Source organism: Podarcis vaucheri (assembly GCF_965113315.1).
Source record: "Podarcis vaucheri genome assembly, chromosome: 4".
Taxonomy (NCBI): domain Eukaryota; kingdom Metazoa; phylum Chordata; class Lepidosauria; order Squamata; family Lacertidae; genus Podarcis; species Podarcis vaucheri.
In genome coordinates, this window is record NC_138762.1 from 79,759,249 (window position 1) to 79,784,172 (window position 24,924).

The following is a 24,924-nucleotide window of genomic DNA, read 5'->3' on the forward strand; positions in this document are numbered from 1 at the left end:
CGAGTTTTCCGTCTTGCGAGGCATTTGTCTTGCGGGGCACCACTGTAAAGGTTTCACTCAAAGAGGCAGCACTGCTTTTCCAATCTTTTAAACTGAATACAGTGGTACCGCGGGTTACATACGCTTCACGTTACAGACTCCGCTAACCCAGAAATAATACCGCGGGTTAAGAACTTTGCTTCAGGCTGAGAACAGAAATTGTGCTCCAGCAGCGCAGCGGCAGCATGAGGCCCCATTAGCTAAAGCGGTGCTTCAGGTTAAGAACAGTTTCAGGTTAAGAACGGACCTCCGGAATGAATTAAGTACTTAACCCGAGGTACCACTGTGTTAGGAGTGACACAGAGCAACACAGATGGATGTGTATGTTTGTATGTACAAATAACGTAGTAAAAGAGCACATTACCTACACACAGTGGTGTCTTTTCAAAAAAAAAGTTTGGCACGCTATACTTCCGTATCCACAGAGCATTTATTAAGTGTTATCAAGCTTACTGCGCACCATCGCGATGCAACCACGGACGTTGGGGTGACTGCATCCCTTAATCCCTTTGAATGAACCCATTCTTGCAAAGGAGCTCAGAACCGCAGATTGCTTCTTCACACAACCTCAGGTGTAGACTCTTCAAAAGCTATACCTGGAATTACCGGTTACATGTGTTTGCTCTAGGGGAATGCCGATATAAAAACCATTTCATTCAACTGTATTTACAGAACATCTGTATGATAATAAATAAGTCGTTACAGTTATTAAAGACTCTTCCTTCCCACCCACCTACCCACACCCACCTCTGGTCGATGGTTTATGAATCCAGGTGGCAGACCCTGGTGGTTTCGCTGCAATTAGTAGTGTCAAAAACTGTGGCTTTTTCACAGCATGGTGATCCTGTCATCTTGCCTCCTCTCATTCCCTCCCCGGTTGAGCAGGAGCTCCCATGGGGTCCTAGCGCTTCGAAGAGGTTTTGTAACAAATGGACTTGCATGGCAGAGAATAAAGGACAAAGGCTCAAAAGTGCAACAAATCGTTTTTGTTTTTTTACAAAAAAAAAACAGTATCAAGAGCACAGAACAAGTTCATGACGCTGTCCCGGCAGGCAAAATTTAGACCCGGCAGAGAACATAATGCAGGCTATGCTCTGCTCTCAAGAGAAAAGTGCTCCTTCATGCCGCTTATTCAAGAGACAGAATCGGTTTTCTGGGGAAGAGATATTTTTGCTCATCAGCCCCTCTCCTTCCTAGACCACTTGATCACCGAATTCAGTGCACGTTTTAATATAGGTATATGTATTTGTAAAAAGCTTTTCCGTTCCCCACTCCCTCCCCAGCACCCTTACCGTGAGGAAAGTATTTGTTCGTTATATAAACACCTGCAATTTCTTGTGCTGCCTACATTCATAAGAGATCAGCAGTTTAAGAGGCCGTGTTTGACCAAAAGTCCTCCTCCATCAACCCCAGGGCAAACTCCTCTCTCCTCGACTTATTTTTGTTCTTTCGCCCAGCAGAGTCCCCTTCGGTTACTCGAAGGAGTTAACCAACGCAGCGTCTGGCACTACCTTGGGCATATTTCATGTCCGTCCGCTGGGGCTGGAGAGATGGTGGTTTGTGCTGGAATTCACATGTCGGTTCGCAGCGCAGTGTGTGTGGACCACGCTGCCGTTTGGGTACCTGACGAACGCAGGCTCGCTGAAAGGGCTTTGACACATCTGGCAGACCTTTCTGTCCGAGAGAACCGTTGCGATCCCTTTTAGCTTCACCTGCAAAGTGGGAGAAACAAGCCAAAGAGCCGCTGAAAACATGAACTGATGAGGGTGCTTAAGAGGCTGCCATTTAGTCAGAGACTATTGCTACTCTGAATGTTATTCAGTGCTAGAGTGGACCCATTTAAGTGAATGGACAGGAGTCATTTAGGTTCATTAATTTCAAAGGGTGCTACTTGTGAGTTGGACTTAGCCAAGACCCTCTGCGTACTTCACTGGTGGCATATGCCATCTACTAGAATTGGTGCAATGATCATTCCCTTTTTAGTAAACTAATCAAGCTACAATTCCAAAGTTTCTTTCTGGAAGCCCTGACAGTAAGGGGTATTAAAAAGCTCTTAAGGGGTGCAGCCATGTAGTTCATCTGTACATGAATGCAAAATTCCATATGTAGGATGTAGACATGTGCTTTAATCTGCTTTTGGTTTATGGCCAATTTAAAATTTTAAAGAACATTTAAATAGACGTTTTAATGAGAATTCTATTGCTCTGTTTGTTTTTAAAACTGCTTTGAGGTTTGCTTGCTTTTACAGTCAAGCAGGGTATCAACTTTATGAGACAAATAAGGTCTATGGAAGGCGGTGGTAGGGCTTATAGTTCACCATTTTATATATTATATTCTGGTAAAGATGCAAATACTCCCCTCTTCCCAACTCTGCTTCCTTCTCCTAGGGCAGCTTTGGGAGAACATCCATCGCACCGGTTCTGTGTGTGTGTACAGCAGAGGTAGCCAATCTCATACCTTCTTGATGCTGCTGAACTTGAAATTCCCATCAGCTCCAACCAGCCTGGCCAAGAGGCAAGGATGATGAGAGCTGCAGTTCAACAACATCTGGAGGACCGTAGGTTCCCCACTCCAATGTCGAGGGCTCCTTGCACCATGTCTATGAAGGCTTGCCTCTTTCCCGTGGCTTATTACCTTCTGACACAGCTGAAAGCCTGCCTTAGGAAGCTGCCTCCCCGTGCCCTGGCACTAAAATGGTTTTGCCACGTTGATAACAACAGCAAAATTGGCATACAGTGGACCCTCTAGTTATGAACCACTCTGGATACGTAACTTTCAGTTTACAAACGTGGCAAAACCATTTTAGTGCAAGGGCACAGGGAGGCAGCTCCCTAAGGGAGCCAATTTGATTCCCTTCCCCTCTTTCTTTTTCCTTTCTCCTCCTGTGATGAGGCTGCATTTTAATATTTTAATGTTGTATTTTAATCTTGTTTTTAAGTTGTATTCAGTCAGCTTGTTTTTATTATTGCTTGTTAGCTGCCCTGAGCCCGGCCTTGGCTGGGGAGGGCGGGGTATAAATAAAAACTATTACTATTATTATTATTTAAATGTGGCAAATACTTCCAGGTTTTGCCACGCGCGCATGTGCCGAAGCGCTCTGCACACCTCGTGCATGCACAGAAGCGGCGCCTCTGCCTACGGACTTTTCGGGTTGCGGACAGACCCCCGGAACAAATTTAATTCGTAACTGGAGGGTCCACTGTACTCACCTTCTCGTGTGTGTAAGTGAGGTTCTCCGCTTTTGCTAAGCCCAGTGCGATCTGCGTCATTCTTTGTGCATGGATGCTTTCCCGCATGGAGCCGCAGAGAAACGAGGAGAGGAGCTGCACCGACCAGGTGTCCGGTATGAGCTGCAAAACGCAGGCCGCGTCAAACTCGGCCGCGTGGCTGTTTAGGAGGTCTACAGCCGCCATGGCCAGCTGGTGCTCCGATGCGCTGGAATTTAGATACTCCGAAAGGAGCATGTGGAAAAGCTGCTTCCTGTAAGGAAGGTCTTTGCTCTCCGAATTCCACACGCAGTACTCCTCCGCCGCAGCAAAGTCCTTCAGTTCGTGGACCAGGATATGCAAAGCTTTGTCGTGCTGTTCCAGTTTCCCAAAGAGTATCGCACACTCCATGTGAAGATCTGTGCCGCTGATTTTATCTGCCAGATGTAACGTTTTAAGCAGAGGCCTTGTTAGAGTGCAAGAGAAAGCTATATTCCTCAGATAAGCTAGCTGCCTTCAAAGAACAACGGAAAACGAAGAGCAAGCAGAATGATAAAACCAAGAACAAAAATTCCCTCCCAACACTTGGCAGGGCAGTTACATGTAGAATTCTGGGTTCATCGTTATGTTTCTGAATACAGTGGTACCTCGGGTTAAGTACTTAATTCGTTCCGGAGGTCCGTTCTTAACCTGAAACTGTTCTTAACCTGAAGCACCACTTCAGCTAATGGGGCCTCCTGCTGCCAATTTCTGTTCTCATCCTGAAGCAAAGTTCTTAACCTGAGGTAATATTTCTGGGTTAGCAGAGTCTGTAACCTGAAGCGTATGTAACCTGAGGTACCACTGTACAATGAGCAGGGTGGAAATAAGACTCATTCGCGAACAGAAGACATTCCCTTTCCGACGCAGGCCTGCCATCCCACTGAACGCAGCTGCTTTACTCATCACTCTGCAGGATTCCCCCAGTTCTCAGAGACAGCTTTTGGGGAGCTACGAGGAAATGCAGCAGAAAGCAGAGCCCCGGGGAAGACCCTGGTGTAAGCCTGCTACTGGGATCCCTGCTGATATTTACCTTATTTTTGGCAGTGCGGTTGCATTTAACGCAGCATTAAACACACCGTTTAAAAGACCTATGTTCGTATGCCACTAAAGCCACTTCTTAGAATTCACACGTTGCTGGCTGGGTTCATTCGTTGCCATACTGGAGCGGGGCACAGACCCCCACGCATGCCAAAATGACCTAATACAGTGGTGCCCCGCAAGACGAATGCCTCGCAAGACAGAAAACTCGCTAGACGAAAGAGTTTTCGGTTTTGGAGGTGCTTCGCAAAACAAATCTCCTATGGGCTTGCTTCACAAGACGACAATGTCTTGCGAGTTCCTGCTGGGTTTCCCCCCCCCCTTTTTCTAAGCCGCTAAGCCGCTTATCAGCTGATCCGATCAGCAGATAAGCCGCTAAAAGCCGCTAATCCGTCAATGGGCTTGCTTCGTAAGACGAAAAAACCGCTAGACGAAGAGAATCACAGAACGGATTCTTTTCGTCTTGCGAGGCACCACTGTATGGGCTATGTCCAGTTGCCCAGGACCCCTCACTTCAGAAAGTTATAGTGGAAGGATTGTGGCAATCAGGCACGTTATGCCGATGCCTGCATCAAATTCTGGAATACACTGAATTGCAGGGAGCTGCTCCTGGATCCCCCAGCAAGTTGAACTAGGCCCGAGTCATCCTGACACTGTAATGATGCAACAGGAACCGGCATCAACCCAAATCATTTAACGTTATCCCTCAGACAACTTGAGTTCAAATTACCCTTGTGCAATTCAAATGTCCTTTTCCTTTTCTCTGCCTGTGTAGCTGGTTAAAAAACAACAACACACCCTTCATCAGAAGCATCTAAAATATAATTTCAGTTCTCTTACCTAAAATAAAACGAATTCTATAAAGGTCAGATTTCTGCAGAAGACTGCGTAGCTTCGCCTGCGATTTGCTCAATTCCTCGCTCTTCTCTGCGGCCAGTGATTTCAGACGCTGGACTTCCTCCAGGTAAAGGACTGCCAGATGGGTGTGGAATTTTTCCTTCTGCCAGTATAAAAGAAAATATTTTAACTCCAACAATTTTTCAAAAACAACAAAATGTTAAAAAAGATAACAAAACCATTTCAAAAGGACTGGGCACCTGTGCTCTGACAAATTCAGAAGTTTGAAATTCCACGTGCGTTGCAAGAGCAAAGGAATTCCAGAGCAGCACTTAAATAGAAATAATTCATTTGCCTTTCAAAATATGATCACCATTAGCAATAACTCAAGGAGCACGAATCCTATTATCTATTAATTCACATGCCACTTTTACCTTATCACAATTTTGTCACTCTTTCCTCCCATTTGCATCTCACCCATTCGAATTCAGCGGGCTTACCTAAGCCCAGAGTCCTTCTCGCTTTCGGTAAAACAATTATTATATAAAATCGTGCTTCTAAAGCATTTGAAGTTATGCAAAAAAATCTAATCTTGGAATTACTTCTTCCTAACCACCCACTGACTGGCTTTTAAAAAAGAGAAAAGGGGGGGGGAGCTCATCTTTTTAACAGCCTAATTCCACATTCTAGAGATCCTACACTCCTAGTGCAAGGAGATAAGGAAGCTTTTGCCCTGTTACTGCAGGAGCAGTTGGGAGACACCAGTCATGCTGGAACACTCAACACCCCAGAGAAAACACTTCATCAGACAGGGGAGATTTGGGCAGGGGTGGGGGGCCCTTTGCAGCCCAAGGGCCACATTTACTTGTGGGGAACCTTCCAGGGGCCGCATGGCAGCGATTGGTGGGGGCAGGCAAAATGAATGAAGCATTTTTACTTTTATTTCTTTTGCAGGAGGATACATTCCAGCCATGCGAAGAGTCAGGCACCCACCCACCCACAAGCAAGAGGCATCACCACAATTTAAGGAAAGAAACAAACCAATTAAAAGCACTTGCAAGGAGCAATGAGGGATGCGGCCTGGGGGTGGGAAGAGTCTTGAAGGTCAGACAGAGGTCAGGAGGGGCCTGAGGTTCCCCGTCCTTGATGTGAAGCGGTGTTTCCCAAGCTTGGGTCTTGAACTACAACTCCCATCATCCCTAGCTAGCAGGACCAGTGGTCAGGGATGATGGGAACTGTAATAATAATAATAAAACATAAAAAACTTCCCTAAACAGGGCTGCCTTCAGATGTCTTTTAAAAGCAAGATAGTTGCTTATTGCCTTGACATCTGATGGGAGGGCGTTCCACAGGGCGGGTGCCACTACCGAGAAGGCCCTCTTCCTGGTTCCCTGTAGCCTCACTTCTTGTGTCCCCCATAAGGGAATAAGGGCAGATTTTGTTTATTACACAGGTCATCCCATCAGGGCTCGGTCCCTTATCTGCAACCTTCCAGCAAAATGCCAGCAAAACACTTTTAAAAGTAAGATAGTTGCTTATTGCCTTGACATCTGATGGGAGGGTGTTCCACAAGGCGGGTGCCACTACTGAGAAGGCCCTCTGCCTGGTTCCCTGTAACTTCAATTCTCGCAGTGAGGGAACCGCCAGAAGGCCCTCGGAGCTGGACCTCTCAGCGTAGAACAGGCATAGGCAAACTCGGTCCTCCAGCTGTTTTGGGACTACAATTCCCACCATCCCTGACCACTGGTCCTGTTAGCTAGGGATCATGGGAGTTGTAGTCCCAAAACATCTGGAGGGCCGACTTTGCCTATGCTTGGTGCAGCGGGACATTGTACCTTTGCCTTAGAAGCTGACCAAGAGCCCCTTTCTGGAATTGGGGGGGACGGGGGGACGGGGGACACACACACGCATTTAGGGTTGCTCAAAAGCAGCGAGAGAAGGGAGCAGGATTCTATAGGAGGCATTTCCTCCTCTGCTTACGCTGCAACAGTAAACAGAACTGGGCTTCCAAGAGCAACTAATGTAAAGGGCAATTCTTGTTTTTCCGTTGCTCCCATAGATAAGCAAAAGGGTCACCTTATGTGTGCACTTTGTGCCATAATTACCTCCTGGTGTTAAATTATCCAGCTTGGTAATGGGCCTACTTAGAGTCTCAATAAGCAAGCAGAATGCAATAGGAGAAGTAGTTTAAAGCTGCAAGTTACCATGGTTGCACTGCAGCAATCTAGAGAACTAAAAGAACAACCTGGATTTATTTTTGAGCTTCAGCCATAAACTGAACATCGCAACAGACGCACACCAGCTTTTATGCTACCGGATCCAACTATCGCCACTTACTTTCACTCTTCTTTCTAGAACCAAGAACTCTAGATATTTTACTAGTGACACGGGATATTTGTTAAGGCAGCTGATGACGTCGTCTGGATTAAAGCTGTTCTTCTGTTCTTCTTCCAAGGGTCTTCTAGTGAAGATGTACACACCAACCTAAAGCAAGATGCATTTAAAAAATATTAAGATTTGCAAAGTTTACATAAATGGCTGACGCCACACACAAGTCTCTGGTGCCAGGTTATCAATTCCTGTTGCCTCATACTTGTTAAAAGAGACTGAAAATATCTGACCTTTTCTAGTGCTAATAAAATCGATGAAAACATGACACAAGTTGGCGGGGTGCAACAACGGATGTTTGAGGGAGGGAATGCACAATATTCACTTTATACAGGATTAATGGGGGGGGCACACAGCTGTGCTGCTGCCTCTCTCTTTAAAATATATTTTTAATTTGAAATTATATCATGAGGCGGCCCATCTCACCTGGATCCGGGAGTGGATGACATTAAGAAATACAGATTTGTTAGACCTGGAAGGTTTCGACAACCAATATGGACGGCACACCTACCTGGGGGTTGGACTAGATGACTCTTGGGGTCCCTGCCGATGCTACGAGTCTATGATACTCAAATATCCCAAGCAACAGCAATTTCAAAAACCTCACCCCACAAATACCCAGCCACAAACCTCTTCGCTTCGCTGCAGGACCCACTCTGCATACTTCCACACCAATTCATGATCTGCGCAGGACGTAAGGAAGTCGACGATATACTCGTAAAGATCTGTGCGTGTTGAGTCCTGGATGTCACCGTTAACGATTTTCACCCATAACTGAAGCCGAAAAGAAGAACGAAACAATCAGGTTTAACCCCATGGCAATAAAGCCAGCTGCTATTTTTCTTCAGGCTGTTAGTTAATATAAGTTTACCCAAACCAACAGACTTAGCACACCGATGCCAAAGACTTGTGTAACAGCACCAACAGGAGCTGAGCACGGGTGCAAAGTGCAGGTCTTTCCCCTTGCCTCTGCGCTGGACTCCTAGAGCAAAAGTAAACATTCGACACAGGGCTGCCACCAAAAAGGGGACCCCGTGTGAAAATCCTTCCCTGCCCATCATCCTGGCAACAATTGGGCACGCTTACCCATGCTGTGCCATCTCCCCGATGTGATCTTCCCCGTCTACACTCCAAATCATTGGCTGCCTTCTTCCTTTTTGTATGTACAAATCTCTCTACCCCCTTTTATTCACAGAACACAGGCTGCATTCTACCCGGTTCTTAATAAGTGAACCTGCTCCCAGCTTCTAATGTTTTGGCCTGTAAGTGCAAAGATGTCAGGGTGACCACAAGCACTCCAAAGCGGATTAAAATTAGGTAGCTACTATTTCACACTGACTTATGACCCTTCCCCCACCTGCAGAGAGGCAAGAGGGACTTGTCCTGAGCTGATCTTAGATGAGCTATTGTGGTTTTAACCTCATACAATAAGCACTTTGTTGTTGTTTTTTTACTGCTGCAAGATAGGCAAACCAGAAATGTCTACAGAAATGTCCAGAACGGCTAGACAAGAAATAGAGACAGAAGCCAGGGGGCAACTAGATGATACACCTGGCTGGGATGATGGGTGACCAGCCACCTGAATAGCGTGCCTGACCTTCAACTGATATTGCCACCCGGCTGCCGCCACCCTGTTGCCCAGATATGCTGAAAGAGCTGAAAGGTAACAAGAAAAAGGGAGCAACACGGAGACACCAGGAATTCTGTTCCCCTTTCATCAGCTCAGCTCTCTACCTGGAGAGCAACAACAATAGCTTTAAATGCACGAACATGCATGACAATTGCCTAGTGGCCAGAACGGGAAATAAAACATGAGTTGAAACGTTTTGGTTTGCCATGAAAGGTTTACGTGTTGCTTTGATTTCCTTGGAGACATGGTTGCGCTCTAACCTGTAGTGCCGCTGCGTCTTGACCGTTTGCGTGATACAGGAGTCCAAGCGCGAAGAACCTGTGTAAGGAGCAGTCTTGTTTAAAAAAAGGCAAGTGAGTATTTGGCATTCTATGTGATTAAACGGGCTTAATGATTTAATTATTGAGCCTGATTTGTGATCGTAATAAAGACCGATCGGATTAATTCTTGCAAAGTTTCTGTGAGCTGGGTCTATTTATTCCCACTTTACATGTGAAGGAGGTCGCATTTCTTCCTCCTATTTGCTACTTTGGGGTGAGGTTGCAGCCCTGATTCCAGAACACAACACAGCCAGCATCTGAAGAGCACGCACACCAGAACCAGGTGGGCCACTGGCCTGATTCATCAGACTGTTCTCACGTTCACTTGAAAGAGAGCCCGAGAGCCTTCTGCCCTCTTCTCAGCTGAAGCAGGAACAAGTCAGTGGGAAGGATTGACATAGGTGGTCCTTCAAGCCCTTGCTCAGCCATAGAGTTCAGGCTCCTACAGTTACGCAACAAGCACGGCTGCATTCAGATGCCACAGTTACACAACAGCTAACAGTTCTTATGTGGGTGACTCAAGATCCTTCGGAAGAAAAGGAACATTTCTCGAAAGTTAGGCTCTCTTTTTGAGCTATGCTGATGCTAAAAGGCAAAAAGGGGAAGTCACTTAGGGGTTTATTTTATTTTAGGAATGTGCAGTGCTTTTCTTTGAGAAAAACAGTGCCAGGACTCACCATGAAGTTGCCACACTTTTAACCAGTGCTTTTCTTTGAGAGAAAATCAGGTGCCAGTACTGCCTACCCTTGAGCACCTCCAGGAAAAAAGCACTACGAATGTGTATTGTGCCTGAGCTTGCTTTTCCCTCCTCCCTCCCATTCCGTTTTTCCTCACCTGCCATGACTTTTTGGACCAACACCCTGAGGGCAGGTACCATCTTTTGCAAGCCGCTCTAAAATCCCTTTTTTCAACAAACAATATTAAATAATCTTACACACACACACGGGAGTCTCGGGAGTTGGCACTAGGGGACTTAGAACGCTATTTTGCTGCTTGCATTTTTAAAATTAAAAACGGTTATGGAGAAAAATTAGTTGCTCGCTGGAGGCCTCACATCATTCAAAATGGAACATGGGCATCTAGTTGAAAGATATTTTTAAAAAACAAAACCCCAGAAAAGAATTAGGGTAATGACTGGGCATTTCTCCTTTCACTTTGAGCTCTACTGGGGGTTAGGAAATGTCACCCAGAGGCTTACTTTTTGTGCTTTTCCAACCACGCGGCGCTATCCGCGAGAAGGCAGAAATTCTCGGAGACGAGCAGATCTAGAAGGCTTTCATGACCAGACTCTGCGTAGAGCTTGAGCAGCGCCGTGTCCACGTCCTCCTTGTAGCCGTTGGCCACGTCGGTGCTGCGCACTTCGTTCAGGTAGCTCATGAGGAACTGCTTGCACTTGGCCATCTTCTCCTGGTCCCCCTGTGTCAGCTGGTTCAAGTCCGCATATTCGTGGAGGGGAGGGTGAGTCCGCATGAAGGAAGAGGAAGAAGGCAGCAGGAAGGGGTGGAGAGAGATCAGCTCCCGGACGTCCAGCTGGCCGCCTCTGCAATTACAGTGTCAAACTAAATGAAGCAAAAAGAAAGGGGAAAGTATACAGAGGAGCATGCGCATGCACGCGCGCACACACACACAGAGGACACTTAGCTTGGTACAGTCATACCTTGGGATAAATATGCTTCAGGATAAGCATTTTCGGGTTGTGCTCCGCGGTGACCCGGAAGTAACGGAGCGCATTGCTTCCAGGTTTCGCCGCTCACGCATGCGCAGACGGTCAAAATGACGCCACGCGCATGCGCAGAGGCAGCAAAATGCAGCCACAGACGCGCAGTCATGTCTTACGCTCTATTCAGGATGCAAACGGGGCTCCGGAACGGATACCGTTCGCATCCCGAGGTACCACTGTACATACTTCAAGCAGTGCAGAATTCAGCAGCTAGGTTGCTCACCAAAGCAAGACGGTTTGAGCACGTTACACCTATCCTGGTCCAACTGTACTGGCTACCAGTTAGTTTCCAGGCCCAATTCAAAGTGCTGGTTTTGACCTATAAAGCCTTAAATGGCTCAGGACGACGCAATACCACCTCTTTCCATATGAACCTACCCCTGAGACCATCTTCGGAAGCCCTTCTTCGTGTGGCAGCTCCTTGTGAGACCTGGAAGGTGGCAACACGAGAATGGGGCCTTTTCTGCACTGGCTCCCCGTCTGTGGAATGCCCTCCCCACGGAGCAAAAACGTTCCCTATCAACTAGGCCTTTGACTGATTTGACATCTGATACCCTTTAAAAATGTGTTTGGGGGGCAGTTATTGGGTTGTTGTTTTTTTGTTTTTATTATGTATTTTGCGTTTTTATTTTGTGATTTTCTGTTGTAACCACCCTGAGACTGAGTATGGGGTCGTTATACAAATTGATAAATAATAATAGGGAAATGTGGACACTTGTTACAGCTGCCCATAACTTAGTATTAAGAAATCTAGATCAGAACCGAAGCAGGGGACAAAGGGTTAAAGCACTGCAAGCCCCCTCCTAGTGCCCCACTAGGACCCACTATTGGGCACCCCGTGCGGGTGAACGTATATGGGGAAACCCTCTCTCCCTCCTTCGATGCTCCAGGTTGCTTCCCCTGCACAAGAAGCTCTAGACTTCTCCTGCCAACTCATCCTCACTCATAAGGCAGGATCCTGCTCTTTTCTTCCTTGTTTCCCTTTCCTGAGGGGCAACTAGGAGTGTTGGCATCCTGGAAAGCAAGGCTGCAGCTGCCCTGCCCTCTTCCCTTCGTTTGAATGCCTGCAGCTCATGTGGGGAATGGCAGAGGGCAGGGCCATGGGAAGCCAAGGAAATTAATGCACACCACAAAAGTTAATATTTACTTGTTTGTTTGTTTGTTAATTATACCCTGCCCATCTGGCTGGGCCTCCCCAGCCACTCTGGGAGGCTTCCAACAAAATATTAAAATACTATAATGCATCGAACATTAAAAGCTCCCCTAAACAGGGCTGCCTTCAGATCTATTCTAAAAGCCTTGTGGTTGTTTTTCTCTTTGACATCTGATGGGAGGGTGTTCCACAGGGTGGGTGCCACTACCGAGAAGGCCCTCTGCCTGGTTCCCTGTAACCTCACTTCTCGCAGTGAGGGAACCACCAGAAGGCCCTCGGCGCTGAACCTCAGTGTCCGGGCAGAACGACTGGGGTGGAGACGCTCCTTCAGTATACAGGACCAACGCCGTTTAGGGCTTTAAAGGTCAGCACCAACACTTTGAATTGTGCTCAGAAACTTTAGGGCAGGCAGGGGGTTTTGGAGGGTGCCCAAGAGGCAGTGGGTGTCATGGTGCCTGTGGGTGCTGTGTTGGTAATCCCAGATCTAAGCTACGTTACAAACAGAACTCTATTTCCATATGTACCATCGATTCCATTGTATGTGCAACAGCAAACTGACAAGCTCAGTTCCCAGAAGCTATGCAGTTTGCCGGCACGCATACATACACAGTAATAATAATAATAATAATAATAATTTTTATTTATACCCCGCCCTCCCCAGCCAAGGCTGGGCTCAGTACCAATCAGAATGCCTATACAGTGGTACCTGGTGTTACAGACGCTTCAGGTTACAGACGCTTCAGGTTACAGACTCCGCTAACCCAGAAATAGTACCTTGGGTTAAGAACTTTGCTTCAGGATGAGAACAGAAATTGAACAGCAGCGGCAGGCCGCATTAGCTAAAGTGGTGCTTCAGGTTAAGAACAGTTTCAGGTTAAGAATGGACCTCCAGAACGAATTAAGTTCTTAACCTGAGGTACCACTGTATTAAGGGGAAAGCCAAGGCAATTGTTGCAAATACCCAGCTGATTCAAAATCAAACCTGGTACACCAGCTGTTGCCTAGATGCAAGCACGACAGGGGCCTGTGGGCGGAACAGACGAGCCCTATCTCATGGCCCTTTAACAGTTTCAGTATACAGCAATCAGCAGGACTTGGGAACATGTCAGAGAGTTTCGTCACTCATCAGCCACCACCGAATCAAAAAAGAACAACTCCAACTTTGCTTTGGTCCGCAATCCTAAATCTTTTGCCTTCTAAGTGTTTCATTTCTGCCTCATGACAATATTTCAGAACTCAGAAGCCTTTAAAGCCAAACACAAGTATTCAATCGGTTGCCGAGTAACACTCAAAAAGTGTTCTTCGCCCCACATGAGGGATTACCTGAAGAGTTCTTTTGCTTCTAGGAACTGAAGCTGTGCAAACTGTATAAATCCCGCTTGCTGCAATATTCGTTTGTACATAACCTAAATGGGAAACAAAGAGGGTAAAATATCACCCGTTTAGGAAACCGATGAAAGACAAATATATATAGCGTGGCTCATACACTAGTTGTGTCATGCTGAAATGAGGGCTAAGCCAGAATCTGACTTGATTTAAAGCTCATAACTGCATGCAATTTGTACGACTTTCACAATATGGAGAATCAGAGAGTTGGGTAAGGCTGCAAGTCCACCCTGAGACTACGAAGCATAGCTATCTAGCTATCAGTTTCCCGGCAAGTCCTCTGGGGACTGCGAAAGGGTGCCAGTTGCAACAGAGAAAGAAGCGCACAAGAGAAACTTCTTCAGATGACTCCAGCAATGTCTGTGCTGAGAACCTACAGGCACTTCCAAGTCAATGAGATTCCCAGAGCTGATCAATCCCATGAAGGAAACAGCATAAGAACATGTGGATTGTGTGCATACAAAGTAGCAATGTAATGTGCACACCACAAAATGCACGTACGTGCAAGTTGTAACTGGGCTGCATGCTCTCTCAGATGCGGAAACTGTTCCAAACAGTTTTCATACCCAAAGCAAGCGTTATGTGGCAGTAGAACAGTCTACAAGCCAACTACTTTGAATCGAGATGCAATGTTTTCAAAATCCACAAGTAGCGCACCTATTTGCACCTGTTCCCTCCTTTCACTGATTTGAGCAGAAGCTAAACCTGGCAAGCTCATAGTGTATTATAGACCTATTGCAATCTTTCCAAAGCGCTGTCCTGAGATGCACCTGGACCTTGGAGAAATCATTCTCAGACTAAACTACCTCGCAGGACCACTGCAAGCACTGAAGGGTGTGTATGTGTGAGAGACAGAGTGAGAGAGTGTCTGTGGAGAATCACGTAACGGTGCCTCAAGCTCCTTGGACGAAGGATGAGATATAAAGGCACCAGCAATAAATATACAAAAACACGTGAAGACGAGCGCTGGCACAAAGCGAAAGGAGATGAAACAAGAGGACTCAACTGTGGCTAATGAAATAATGCTCTACAGTGAAAAGAATCTGATGTTTTAATTTGTCTTCTAAACTTTCCTGTAATTTAATTAAATTTATATAGCCTCAAGCAATACAAAATTACACGGGGGGGGGAATCCATGGACATTAAATAAGCTCTGGTATTAAGAGTCAAGTTATCCATCTGAAGAGAGTTCAAGCTAAAGTGATTTGAAGGCAAAGCGAGAAGGTGAGTGGGTGGGGAGACTGCGAAGCCCCCCACCCTTGGGTAGACTTTATGAAGGGCTGCTGGGTCAAGAAAGTTCGAACGGTGATCCTATATCCAAGAAAGCCTAAACTGTTTCAGAGAGCTGGTACAGCATAATAGCTAAGAGAAGATCTAATCCATTTATTTTATTTATAGCCCACCTCGCCTTCCAAGGAGCTTGAGGTGGTATTGTGCATCTTCTCTTTCCCCCATTTTATCTTCACAGCACCCCTGTGAGGGAGGTTAGTCCAAAATATTTTAACTGCCCCAGAGTCGACCATGGATTTCATGGCTGAGTGGGAATTTGAACCCTGATCTCCCAGGTCCTAGCCCAATGCTTATGAGCACAGTGCCTATGCGAGTTACTCCCACCCTCAGAGATGCAACAAAGAGATAAGGATGCCAACGAACACGGATATTTACATTCCACAATGCCTGTCACCACCTTTTATGCTTGCTAAACTACTACTTCCGCCTGGAAGAAAGATCTGTTGAAGAAGAAGAAGAAGAGTTTGGATTTGGTATCCCGCTTTATCACTACCTGAAGGAGTCTCAAAGTGGCTAACATTCTCCTTTCCCTTCCTCCCCCACAACAAACACTCTGTGAGGTGAGTGAGGCTGAGAGACTTCAGAGAAGCGTGACTAGCCCAAGGTCACCCAGCAGCTGCATGTGGAGGAGCGGGGAAGCGAACCCGGTTCACCAGATTACGAGTCCACTGCTCCTAACCACTACACCACACTGGCTCTTTACTTCTGTTGAAGTAAATGAAACTTGCTTTTCCACAAGAAATAGTTTAAGATTAAAGTTAGTCAGCTCAAAAGGTGGCACACAGCCTTTTTATTCCAGTTGCAAATGATTACAGGGATGTTCATCACTCAGAAAATGGAACAATCTTAACTCTCAACACACCCAATCCAACTAAGCGCTACAGCTTCCTAATATCTCATAGCTTAAAGACGGCATCCTGGAAGCAGCTCTAAGAATGGCGCCCTCTCTCTCTTGCGATACCAGCATGTAAATGGCTCCAGTTTCTAGATACTTCAAAATAAGACTTCCAGCTTTTCAAAGCTTGCCTGCAATTCTGCTTGTCTTCACATGCCCAGATGCATTCAAAAAATACCAACAGACCTGAAATTTCTCTTTCGGAATATTTCTTCGGGCTCCCTTTGCTAAGACTAATGCCTCTTCGACTCTGTGGCTGGCCAACAGATCCTGAATCTGTGTTTCCAGAGGTAGTGGGACCAAGATATAGACCCCTTTGGTGGTAGCCACAATTACTCTGCCTGGGGGGGAAAGAATGAAAAGAATATGTCCATTTTACATGATCGCAAATGACTTAAAAAAACAAAAACAAAATATATATAGAAAAGTCACTGAGATGCATAAACTACATGCAACTTAAAGAGGAAATACATTTTGAGGAGGAGATTTGATTTTGAATTGATTTTAGAATGAATTGATTTTAGAATGCATTTCAATTAATTGATTGTGATTTTATGTAAACTGTGTTCCTTTTATTGTTGTTGGCCACTCTGAGCCCGGCTTCGGCTGGGGAGGGCGGGATATAAATAAATTTATTAATTATTATTATTATTATTGCAAATCCAGCACAATGCAAACACAGCAATATATCAGATAATGGCGAAGTTAGGAAGGCAGCACATGGCCTTGCAAAAATGTAGTTACCATTGGGATCAAGTATCTTTGCTGACATTTTAGTGATGGAACATGGATTTAAGTTACAAGTACACAAATGGTCACTGATGGTTCTACAAACACGTTTTCTTCCTCCATTTTAAAATGAAGAAATGAAACTCCACATCAGTTCAGTTTAGCTAGTGTCTGCCAGTTTATTTTTAGAATATGCCAGTTGTATTTCCACATAAAAAGGAGCTTGAAGCAACACTTGTACAAACAACATTAAGAGTGCTGCACTTGCACAATCTCAAATCATTTCACCCCCCCCCACACAATTAGGTACCTTCAAAGTCTTGCAGGATATGGCCATCCTTAAAGGGTAGTGTTTGTTTTTGCTGCTGGTCTAGCATACTATGCACCGTAATGAACTCCTCGTCCAGTGCAACTACGTAAGGAAAGCAGAGGGCAGCACCAACCACGTTTTCTGACCAGTGAACAGGAGCACGCTGGGAGATGCCGTCAACAGTTGCAAACATGCCTGCCGGTTTAGAAAGGGAGCAATGAGTTAGAAGTCTGATCGGACAACCAACTGATCACCCAGCTTCTACACAGTTATCTGCATAATGCTACACCTTTTTAAACTGTGTTAACCAGTTTGGAACATTCCGTCACACAAGTGAGTTTTAGAAACAAATAGATAAAAGGATAGGTTGTGCGAGAATCAGTTGTGCGGACTGTTGTGACGCTCCGAAGACCGACGAGAGAGATGGTCAGCTGGAGCCTGCCCTACCTGGCTCTCACTCCGCCCCGCCCCCAGCCGGCAGCTGATTGGCTAGGTGGGGAGGGGGTGAAGTGATGGTCAGTAAGCAAAGGGGGTGTCACCCAGGCACAGGAAGCCCGTGCCAGGTTGCAAACCCCGCCCACTGCTTTGAAGAGTGAGCGGTCATTGTGCAAGAATCAGTTGTACGGACGGCGATTTCAACCAGACGTTCGGTGTCTCAGTTGCATTTAATGTTAGAAAGAACGTTGCATGACAGTTCCGTTTGATCATCAGTGATGTTCTGTCCTTCACCATACAGTAGAACGAACGGACACCTTGTGGAACAACAGTCAGGTACATTTGTTTGAAAGAAAGGTCCATAGTGTTCAGTGGTATAATAATTTAATAATAATAATTTATTATTTATACCCTGCCCATCTGGCTGGGCTTCCCCAGCCACTCTGGGCAGCTTCCAACAAAATATTAAAATACAATAATGCATCCAACATTAAAAGCTTCCCTAAACAGGGCTGCCTTCAGATGCCTTCTAATAGTCTGGTAGTTGTTTTTCACTTTGGCTGCAGTAGACGTGCCCCTCTGCTGGAAAAAGATCTTGCCCACTGGTGGAGAGTCCCCTCTGCTCCGTTCCTCACCTCCTGCAGCCTGTGGATCTAGGACTTAGGGACTGCTCCATGTGCTATCAAGCCTAACAACAGTACACAGATGTTTCCTCCAGAAACGAATAGCCACCTGCCCTCTCCATAAGAACAGAAGGCTCCACTTATTAAGGAAAGCAAGAGCGGACTCTCATCTTTAACAAGCTATTTACGCCATGTAGGATTCACCTTATCTCAGGCAAAGCTGGGGGTCTTATACTGAGCTATGGCTGAGCCATAAATGCTTACGGATAGCAGCTGTACAAAAACAACCTTAATTCTACAACCTGCAAAAGGAATCCAAGCACGTTAGAAAAGAGGACAATAAATAAATATTAGCAAGGAGGTTGTGATTCCCCCCAGAGCATGCAGTTTGAATCTTGAAGCAGCACCATTGACTTCAGTGTTGGCTTAACAAAGTTACCCTGCGCCACTTACTTCGTTTGTTTCTTACAGTAGGAAAGTACTGGCACAATTCTGTTTACAATTCAAGCCCTGCATTGGATGAGTCAAGTAAGTGACATGGGAGGTACCCGAAATGCCAAAAAACATCAGAATTCAATTTTAGTGGAATGCCACTAACAGCCTGATCCTACTGTGAGCAAAGCAAACCCAATCTCATTGATTTCTATGGGCTCAAGCATGCCTAGCACTGATTAGGATCAGGCAGTAAGGAAGCATGAATTTCCAAGATCAGACTACTCATTCGTATTTTCCAATATGCTACTTTTTAAAAAACAAAACAAGATTTATCAGCAGTTGCTAGAGTCTTGGGGCCTTTCCACACAATTGGCTTTTAGTACAATATGCAGCACATCTCCCTCCAGACTGTGATTTTATGGCGTTCTCAAGTTAGAAAATAGAGGCCTGGCGGAATGCAGCCTTTTACCCTGCCAATTCAGTGCATTTATTCATATTACAACTGCTGCCTGGGATGTGCCTGCACAATTGTCATAAGCATTTGCTGGGCATCTTTAAACGCAGCACGCCGGCCCTGTGTCCACAACAGTATGTAAACTTTTGCTTTTTATTTCCTTATTTCTTTTGTCGCCTGCATGCTCTGCTGCTGTGAGATTACAGCTCGTTGCACAGAAATAAGGTATTGGTAAGACCGGATAGGAGGGATGTGGGTGGCGCTGTGGGTTAAGCCACAGAGCCTAGGACTTGCTGATCAGAAGGTTGGTGGTTCAAATCCCCACGACGGGCTGAGCTCCCGCTGCTCAGTCCCTGCTCCTGCCAACCTAGCAGTTCAAAAGCACGTCAAAGTGCAAGTAGATAAATAGGTACCGCTCCGGCGGGAAGGTAAACGGCGTTTCCGTGCGCTGCTCTGGTTCGCCAGAAGCGGCTTAGTCATGCTGGCCACATGACCCGGAAGCTGTACGCCAGCTCCCTTGGCCAATAAAGTGAGATGAATGCCGCAACCCCAGAGTCGGCTATGACTGAACCTAATGGTCAGGGGTCCCTTTACCTTTACCTTTAAGACTGGATAACACAGCACCAAGGAACAAATGGATCAAGATTTGACATATCATGGGAGGACCAAACCCTTTCTAAGCACAGACCCAAAATCTTCCCAACAGGAAGCAGAGAACATTGCGACCTTACCTAATCCTCCAGGTCCCGCCAACAGGAATTCTTGCCTGCCTACTCTTTTCACAATGGGCCGTCTCTCTTCGCTAGAGTAAGGAAAGAGGTCCTGGGAAATGCCAGTGTCGTAGTTCAGAATAATGTACTGGGTGGTGAGAGCGAGGCATAAATAGTGGCCGTCTATAGCCACGGCACAAGGCTGCTCCGGGGTGAGAAGCTCCTTCACAATCTGAACGCGGTCCTCATAGACCAAGAAGAGCTGGATGGTCCGGCGCTTGACCGAAACGATACAAACCTCAACGCAGAAAGGATCCCCGCTCATGGGGTTCTCGTTCAACGTGAACATCGTAGCTCCCTTGATCCTGGCCCCCGTGGGGATGGGCTCCAAGTTCATCATGTTCATCAGTGTTATGGTGTTGTCGCAAAGCACCAGGAGCCGATTGAGCGCAGAAGCGGCTTTCAGTTCCCCCACGGGCTTCCGAAAACTCAGGTATTTGTGCAGCTGTTTGGAGACGGAAAAGGACGTTTTCTCAGCTGGCGAGTTCTTTTCTTCCAGCAGGAAGTAGTAGATGGAACAGTCATTGGTTCCGATATACAGGTTCTTCCCGCAGCACTCGATGCATTCGATGTTGATCCGAGCTTTGTCGCCCATCAGCAAGTCCCGCTCCACCGCAGGGACGAGCCTGAAGGCCTTGACACTCATCGCGCTTTCCAGATGGCCTGCCGCGGAAAAGGAGAAGAGAGGCTTATTTTTATCCACACCCAAGCAGCAGGGAGAACAAACAGAACGTTTAAAGGGAATCAACCCAGACCTTCGGTTTGTTAACAGCGCCTGTAAACAGGTGCCCTTTCTGACGCGACACTAGAAATGGTACATCTGTTAACTTCTCTCCGTACGTGGCTAGCCTGAAGCTAATATAAGGCAAGCAGACTGGCGCAGATCAGCTCAAAATCTGCAGTCTATAATTTTATCGGCTCCAGGCAGACAGCAGGAAGAGGAAAAGCACCTCTCTTGGTTTACTGGGCATACAGGTTGCATGTATATTTGTCCAAGAAACCTTTTCCACCACGGACCACTTTAAAAACTGTTGAGAGTCTTGTCACCTAATGATTTTTCTGCCCATTGCAACAATTGTAATGTGCTGTGCTAGACGCTATATGATTTTTTAATTGTTTCCACTGCTTTTTAATTCTTGGATCTGGAATTCCATAGAATTGAAATTGTAATACAGCAGACCCACAACTTACTTGGAGGTTATGTTCCAGGAACAGCGCATAAGGCCATCATTGCATATAGTCAAAACACAATGCAATGGTGGGTGGGATTGCCAAAGTCCCCTCCACACACACACATCCCCTTTTAAAATATTATTATTATTAGCACGTAAAGCTAAATGCACACAAGTTAAATGTGCATAAGTTGTAGGTATAAAGGTAAAGGTAAAGGTACCCCTGCCCGAACGGGCCAGTCTTGACAGACTCTGGGGTTTGTGCGCCCATCTCACATCTATTGGCCGGGGGCCAGCGCTGTCCGCAGACACATCCGGGTCACGTGGCCAGCGTGACAACGCTGCTCTGGTGAGCCAGAGCCGCACACGGAACGCCGTTTACCTTCCCGCTGGTAAGCGGTACCTATTTATCTACTTGCCCCCGGGGGTGCTTTCGAACTGCTAGGTGGGCAGTTGTAGGTATACTTTACAATAAAATACAAATAACCACCTGAATGTAGCTCACAGGTCCTGGTCGTCCACAGACCAGTTTGGGAACCCCTGCTTTAGGAAGATGTATGTAATTCACTTCTCTTTGATTTAGTACACTTTTGTTGCTTTCTTTTTTCCAAAGCAGCACACATGGCGTCCCCAGGCATTCCCCAATCCAGACACTGCAATATGGCTTCCTGTGCCCTGAGACCGTGTCCCTGCACAGCCGTGGCTTCCCCCTCTCCTTTCACAGCTTCAGAAATACTGTACTCACATTACCTGTACACACAGCTGTGAGGGAGTCACTTTCACTTTAATCCTGACATAAAACTGAGTATACCCTCAAAACCTTTCAAGAAAGCAAGACGGCTTCTAGATCTTCCCAATTTTTTGTATCCTAAATAGTGCCGCTATCCAATTTTCTGACTTCCTAAAGCCATCATAAGGGTTGGGAATACTTTTTGGAATTAAGTGCTCACTCCAAGTGATAAAAGTGGCTCAGCAGAGAATGTGTGGCATGTAATCTGACTTCAAAATACCTGCATCATATTCTCCTTCTGCCACACATATTGCAGTGGTTAGAGTGTTGGACTAGGGCCTAGGAGACCAGGGTTCGATTCTCCACTCAGCCATGAAGCTCAGTGGGTGGCCTTAGGCCATAGCTGTCAACGTTTCCCTTTTTTTTAAGGGAAATTCCCTTATTCCGAATAGGATTCCTCACAAGAAAAGGGAAAAGTTGACAGCTACGCCTTAGGCCAGTCACTGCCTCTCAGCCTAGCGTACCTTGAAGTGTTGTGGTGGGGCTTAAATGAGGAGGGGAGAAAATAATGAAAGCCACTTTGAGCTCTATGGAGGAAAAGGAGGGATAGAAAAGCAACAAATAATACAAGGTGGTGTAAGAGAAGTGTGGGGAACCTCAGGCCCAGGGGACTCTCCTTTATACCCAAGCCATGCCCCTCCATTGACCCTCTTATTGAATGCTTTTGCGCGGCTGGAAAAAGCCCTCGAACTGCCTTTCACTTTCCTATATGGAGAGATGTGCAGGCACGTTCCTTCGATGGGAAATGGAGAGGTGTGTTGGTATAGACACCTCTGGCTTTTGTGTGTGGCTGGAATTTAACCTGTTGCTCCACCTGCTTTTGCCTGTGGACCTGCCGACCACTGGCACGAGACACGCCCCCCCCCCGCCCAAGGAAGCCCAAGAAAAAATGCAGCCCTCAGGCTGAAAAAAGGTTCCCCACCTCTGATACAAGCAGTGGCTTTAAGAGGCGCATGCCTCAGTTTCATTTGCTGAGGACACCGGTTGCCATCTTGCCTCTGGGCTTGCTAGGAGCATCTTGTTGGCCCCTGTGGGGAAAAAGGTGAAAGACTAGTCACTAGGCAGGACTTTTTTCTCCCCCAGCATAGTTCTTTCCCCCCGATGTTTTGCTGAGCAATTGCCAGTTTTCATCCCATTGCACGTTGTAGCTATTTAACCGTGTATTAAGTGTGGCGATAACAACAGAGGTATACAAGGTACAGTGGTACCTCGGGTTACATACACTTCAAGTTACATACGCTTCAGGTTACAGAATCTGCTAACCCAGAAATAGTACCTCAGGTTAAGAACTTTGCTTGAGGATGAGAACAGAAATTGTGCTCCGGCGGTGTGGCAGCAGCAGGAGGCCCCATTAGCTAAAGTGGTGCTTCAGGTTAAGAACAGTTTCAGGTTAAGAACGGACCTCCGGAACGAATTAAGTACTTAACCCGAGGTACCACTGTATAACAATAATAGTTTACATGAGATATCATTTCTCACCTTTCTCTCAATTCTACTGATCTTAATTCTGCTGCTATAAGGAGACTTATTAAGATTTTTCTATAATGCGAGGTCTCATTGTAGATTGTCATTTTCTTACATGTAAATTATGCCTTAAAACTTTGGATTCGTGGTTTTGCATATTTTCAAGACGCACAGAGGCTGTCGAGTAGGCGACGCACAAATTTAATAAATGACAATGATGAGTATTCTGGGCTGACTAATGTGCTCTCGAGTGCCGAGGAGTTCATAGAATAAATACAACAACAGGAGGCTCAGCCACGCCAATCCACAACTGAATATTGCAACACACGGATGACACAGTGGTCCACCTGCAATTGTGAAATGCAACACACCTGTGCTTCCTGCCTGGATTTTGATAACCAGAATGACTCTATGGCATCTTCCTTTTATACAGATTACCTGTGTCCGCTCTATTAAGACATCAACAACATGACACACCACAGAACCCCAGCAGGTGATGTTGTAAGGCTTTCTAACACCACTGCTTACGAAGAGTGTGGAACTGCTCAACTAACTTCTGGGAACAGTGTGACTTCCATGAAACCTGCCTATAACCAGTGTTTTTTCTACTGCCATTCTGTCCCTGCTCTAAGGGAGTCCGGAAGAAGCAGCTTGTGTATGGAGGCCGAGTCAGTTCTTGACCTTTTCTTTCTTTAGGCACGGAATATGGCCGTCATTACTCTTTGAAACTGCACAGAGGCAATCAGCCCAGCCCAGCCCCTATACCTAGTGAGAACTTGAGCTGGTTAGCCGAAAGCTAACCAAACAAACACAGAGAGAGAGCCTTGAAGTAAGGTAAAGGTAAAGGACCCCTGGACAGTTAAGTCCAGTCAAAGGTGACTATGGGGTTGCGGCACTCATCTCACTTTTCAGGCCAAGGGAGCCGGCGTTTGTCCACAGACAGCTTTCCAGGTCATGGGGTCAGCATGACTAAACCTTGAAGTATAAGCAATGGGAAGATAGTAAGAACGAAGTAAAGAAAGAAACGTGCAGTGGAATAAGTACTGTGCATAAGGCAGCAGGTAATTGGAGGGGGTGGGGATTTCCTCCACCAGCTGCCATTACCCGCCGCCTTATGCAAAGTACTTATTCTGCTGCCAAGAATGTAAGAATGGGAAGCTGAATTGCTAAGAAATTTGTGTAAATTGCGTAAAGTTTATCAAGCCTATATAAATATATATATTGGTCGGTTTCCAACCAATGAAAACACAACAGGGCATCAAACGTATCAGGGCATCATTTAACAAACTTGCCTACACAGGGCTGCCTTCTAAACACCGTATATAATATACATGAGCCTAATGGTGTCTCTGCACCATTCTTACCAAGATGCAGGGAGGAGCTCTGGCTGCTGCAACCCAGCCCAGCCCACTATCCACCAGCCTCGCCCCTCCTTCCTTTACCCCCCTACCCCAATTAAAAAAACCCGTCCACTTGCTACACACGAGTAGTACTTACTAACCCTCCCAGATACGGAAAGGGAAACTGCGCTTTGTACCAAGCAACGCACCAGGCCAGGCGAGTAGTCTTGGGCTGGCAGCAGCGACACCCCCAGCACCCAAGGGCAGCACCACGCCCACCCCGGGGCGGGCGCGGGGTCGACCCCCTGCCAGCAAAGGGTGCCGGACCGAGGCAGAGGCAGGGAGACCCGGGAAGGGGCCGGGAAGGAGGAGGAGGGGGGCGAGGAAGGCGCGGGCGCGGCGTCTTTTTTTACCCAGCCCCTGTTGAGCGTCCGCGCCGAGGCCTCTGCTGCGAGCCG

The 24,924-nt window shown here is 46.5% G+C and overlaps 1 protein-coding gene across 5 annotated transcripts; it reads right to left on the bottom strand.

The window, feature by feature from the left end:
- Positions 1-450: 450 nt before the first annotated feature.
- Positions 451-24,924, bottom strand: TGFBRAP1 (transforming growth factor beta receptor associated protein 1). Of its 5 annotated transcripts, none has more exons than XM_082218597.1 (13): positions 24,880-24,924; positions 22,585-22,690; positions 19,662-20,363; positions 16,984-17,178; positions 16,131-16,285; positions 13,697-13,779; positions 10,699-11,040; positions 9,441-9,498; positions 8,181-8,324; positions 7,500-7,646; positions 5,166-5,325; positions 3,249-3,682; positions 451-1,751 (listed from the first exon to the last, which is right to left on the bottom strand). In XM_082218597.1, the coding sequence occupies exons 2-13, from the start codon at positions 22,628-22,630 to the stop codon at positions 1,563-1,565; spliced, it is 2,655 nt and encodes an 884-aa protein (XP_082074723.1). In that variant the 5' UTR covers positions 22,631-22,690; positions 24,880-24,924; the 3' UTR covers positions 451-1,562. The 5 variants fall into 5 exon arrangements, with proteins under 5 accessions (XP_082074723.1, XP_082074722.1, XP_082074721.1 ...); XM_082218596.1 differs by lacking the exon at positions 24,880-24,924 and adding an exon at positions 24,628-24,760; XM_082218595.1 differs by lacking the exon at positions 24,880-24,924 and adding an exon at positions 24,624-24,752.